Genomic DNA, 4,327 nt, shown 5'->3' on the forward strand with positions numbered 1-4,327 from the left:
AATACTCATGGATGGATGAGGAGCAGCGGACCTGAAAACATGAAAAGTTCAACGAACTGAAAGTACACAGAAACTGATTATTATCTTCGCTTTTGCGAGTGACGAAGCGATTTGATAAGAAGTCTGAAAACAAAGGGATGTTGATTTTCTGAAACCCCAATTTTACATGAATTTTGAACTCTATTTTGTTGTCATTCGAATAGTCTTAAAAACAGCTAAGCAAATATTAGTTCGCGGTACTGGGCTTTAGTTTCCACTGGCGGCATAACTATCATAGTCATAAAACCATCGCGAACACATCCGAGGCATGAAAAAGCACCTCAGTTACTCAAGATCTAGCCGAGAATTTCACCAGCTGCAGATTACTGGTATCGAAAATAATGGCCAAAGTGTAAGGAATGAATATGTCCGTACGACGGCTTCGACCTACGCTTGATTTCCTCTCCCAGAATCATTATTATACAGGTAATCATAGTCATAACAACATTTTCGGTTATTTTCTTAGAATATGGTCAGCCCGTATCGTGTCTTGGTGTTCTTACCACATGAAATAAACACCCCATATAATTATGATATGATCGTTATGTCGTTAACAGATCCAGCTTTAACAAAATAATGAAAGGCGTATTAACCAGGATTGAAACGTCAGTTGACCTCTCCTGCCGAAAACAAAAATAATATTATCTCATTTCAAAATGTCCTCAGCATTCAAAAATTGTCATGGTATACACATAGAGCATATGCATGAAGCTCAGTTCTAAATCGAAGCCGGCAAAACGGAGTCGTGGCTGCTATAGTTATCCTCGCTTTGAAAGAAGGTTTTGAATAGCATAGAAGGCAGGAAAAAAGAACCCTCTGAGTACATATTTCCTCTTATTTCCAACTGTCAGAAGCAGAAAGTTATTGGCATAAAAATCAAAATTTGCTGCTATGGTTTCGATCTTCATGAAACATTCAAGTGTGAAGGAAGGGAGAAAGGCATAATTGGCAAACAAAAATCACTGACAAGTTATGTCGAAAGTTATATTTATTTTCCTCCTTCCATCGTTGAATGGTATTCATGTGTTTGGTTAATATCTCCACTTTTTCAGCAATTTTAGCTCTGTCAATGAAAACAATAAAGGTTTTATATCGGATATTTTAGATGATGATGAACGCCTGCTGTGAGCTTTAGAGTGGAGATTAACTCTGAGTGATTTTGTGATGACGCAAAATGAGGAAACAAATCCGGAGATAATCTTACATTTAGCAAATAAAGGACAAGAAAGAAGTGCGAATTAAGACGATTTGAGGGAGATTTTCGCAGTTTACAGCCAAGGAAATTGTTATTATGGAAGGACTCGCCCAAAATTACCATTAGAGCGCAATGGCAGGTGTGATTGAGTGTTTTGAAAACAGTCAATCACACCTGTCATTGTGTTCTTTCTATTGCATTTCTTTTAAAATGCAGAGGATTCTTTATTTACCACGCAGTTTCCTGCGTGGTAAATAACGAATGTCTAGAGCAAGGGCCATGTAGAAGTCGGCAGTTTTTTTTTTTAATGTTGTGTCTTTTTTCGAGAGTTAACCTCACCATCCTTTAAAAATGCTTTATTAAAAAACATTGACACAGATAAGCGAATTTTTCATAAATATTAAAAAGAGTACGTCAGAGGAATTGACTTTGTTGGACCAGCTTGTAAAACGCACCAGCTTAAAAAGAATCATATCGTAGTCTCGTACCGAAATCTATTTTTAAGTTGAGTTTAAGGAGAGCAGTTAATAAAACTACTGTAGTGCCGTTTACGTGAGTTTTGCGATCCTTTTAATCCAAGATTATAATTAACATAACTGTTTTAAGCTCTGCCCAGGATGAATATTGTAGTGTTAATTTCCTTTTACTATCTCGGCTGTTGTCATATTTTCTGTTGGCAAATTTTTAAATGGGCATCAGCTTCGCAACGGACACTCAATAGGACAAGGTAACTTTAGTGATTACATCCCTTAAGTAAAACGATTCGAATTTAAATGAGTTTCTTCTTCAAGTAATTCAGGCAAGTTTTTCAATGACTGTCCATTCTTATCCTGGGAAGAGAATTTTTTCCAAATGTTTAATGCAAACGATGTCATATTCATCAGGAGGATGTCAAGACCGACCATTGTTGTAATAGAACACTCGTCATTTCGTGTACTTACCAAGTAGCCAACGTACATTGATCACAATAGGGACAGGAGAGAAGGATTTTCAGCCCTGTTACACTCGATGTTTGGAAATATTGCATCGGTAAAACTGTTCTTGGTGTTGCGCGATCAAATTAGATATCCAAGTTTGGCTTTAAGGAAAGGTGTTGCAAGCTAAGAAATACTTGCCAGCTTCAAAACAATTTGCCTCTCATGTGACCACGCGATTCATTAGTCATCCTCAGCCATATTTATCATCAAATCAAGAGTTTCTACCTAAAAGCTTGAGCAGTGTCCGTTGGTGTTAATCATGAACGGGACTGCTGAATCACATCACGATGAACACGGACATTTTGAAGGAATTCCAACAGCATCAGTCGCGCTTTTGGCAGGAATTTGTAGCGCTTTGCTTGGCTTCTTTTCATTCGCAACAAACAGTGTTCTTCTATGGACTCTTTTCAAAGATCCGTACATGTATTTCCGAGTGCGCCCCACAACTTTTCTCGTGGCAAGCCTCTCGTTAAGTGATTTACTTGGAGGAAGTTTCGTGCAACCTTTGTACTCAACATACATGCTTTGCCATCCATGTGGAGTGAATTTACCAAACCTACACAAGATTTCTACTGTTTCTTCTCATATTAGCACCAAAATATCAATTTCAACGGTCGTGGCGTTATCAGTGGATAGATTTCTGGCTATAAAGCTTATTTGGAAGTATAGGGCGCTTATAACAGTGCGAAAGGTCGTCACATGTAACATTTTGATATGGCTCTTTTGTGGGCTGTTTGAAGCATGGCACTCAATGAGTACATCAGATAAAATATTCCACACAGTGGATCTTCATCTTCAGTCTACGGCTCCACTGACAATACTTTGCGCTGTCAACGCAGCGACTTACATTGAATTCCGCCGATATTCAAGAAACGTCACGTTCATGCAACATGATAATGGAGGAAGATCGCGCGTTTTTGCTCGGAACATCCGTCTGGAAAAAAAGATCGTTTTGACAATTATCCTGATCACAATCGTGTTGTTTTTATCAATTATACCCTACCTAATTGTTACTAACTTGGAGGAGCAGTGTCTCGAGGAACAAAGCAATGTTTGTGATGGGCTAGCTTTTGAAATAACAAGAGCTCTATCAATGTCGATGTTGTGCGTTAGCTGCGCTGTAAATCCGTTTCTATACGCGTGGAGAATACCGCAGTATCGACAAGCACTAAGAGCTGTTTGCCGCACAACTTTTAGCAGGTGTGGGCAACGAAACCGAACTACGTGTATTAGTAAAGGTTTATCAGACTTTCCTAATGCTTTAGGCCCTGGAGGTTTAATCGAACAGAACACTCCTGTAGGGGATCAAACTCAACCAATGCAAGAGCGACTGAAATCGCCAAGACTTGGGCACGAAACCAAAATGCTATAATTCGAGCGCAATTAATTCTGCTGTTTATGTAGCGTGTAAAAGGAGATATCAATATCTTTGTTCAATTCTCCTCGATCTTTGGAGTTCAGAATTTTGTATTTTTTTTTCAAAGGGTTAACAGACTATAAGTATATGAGAATATTAAAGCTTGTTCAAAAGCACAAGACGTAGTTTTAAAGCTCGAGTGTAAGACGTCTTAAAGAGAAATTTTAAAGCTTAGCATCAGACAAAAAGAAAAAACACCTTATAAGTATCCGCATTTTTCATTATTTTTTGGGATGACCCTGAATGAAAGTTTTGTAAATTGAATGCGATTGAAGATAAACAGCGGAAATGGAGCTTTATTTCTCAGATTATAACAAATTTGTGAACGATGAACATTGATTCCGTAAAGACTGTTGATTACACGAATGAAGTCTTAGAAATGCGATACGGCCAAATTTCTTGACTTTCTGATTTGAAATCCGAATGATGTAAAAAAATTTTTAATTTTTTTTCAGTCAGTTACTTCATCCAACATTGCATCGAGAAAATTTTATTCAGGTGCCAGAAAATTCAGTGATCAACGTGGGACGAGTTGATCAAAAGGTTTTAATTGGTTGCCTTTCATGCACAAATGACGAAGTCTGGCGGATTTCCTAAAGAGTAAATATACATCCATTGTAAAAGTACAAAGCAAGGATGATAGGTGCTCTATCTATCCGCTTTCAAATGTGAAAACCATGGCTTAATTAAACTGTTGTC

The 4,327-nt window shown here is 37.8% G+C and overlaps 1 protein-coding gene across 1 annotated transcript; it reads left to right on the plus strand.

Annotated features, from left to right (window-relative positions):
* Window positions 1-3,743, plus strand: LOC113665364 (adrenocorticotropic hormone receptor-like). Its single transcript, XM_027181036.2, has 2 exons — window positions 1-465; window positions 2,119-3,743. The coding sequence occupies exon 2, from the start codon at window positions 2,471-2,473 to the stop codon at window positions 3,581-3,583; it is 1,113 nt and encodes a 370-aa protein (XP_027036837.2). The 5' UTR covers window positions 1-465; window positions 2,119-2,470; the 3' UTR covers window positions 3,584-3,743.
* The last annotated feature ends 584 nt before the right edge of the window (window positions 3,744-4,327 follow it).

Source organism: Pocillopora damicornis, chromosome 2 (genome assembly GCF_964200805.1).
Source record: "Pocillopora damicornis chromosome 2, jaPocDami1.2, whole genome shotgun sequence".
NCBI classification, from domain to species: Eukaryota; Metazoa; Cnidaria; class Anthozoa; order Scleractinia; family Pocilloporidae; genus Pocillopora; species Pocillopora damicornis.

What these genes read in the sequence shown, in the direction of transcription:
- LOC113665364 (XM_027181036.2), top strand. Translation starts at nt 2,471, where the DNA reads ATGAACGGGACTGCTGAATCACATCACGATGAACACGGACATTTTGAA.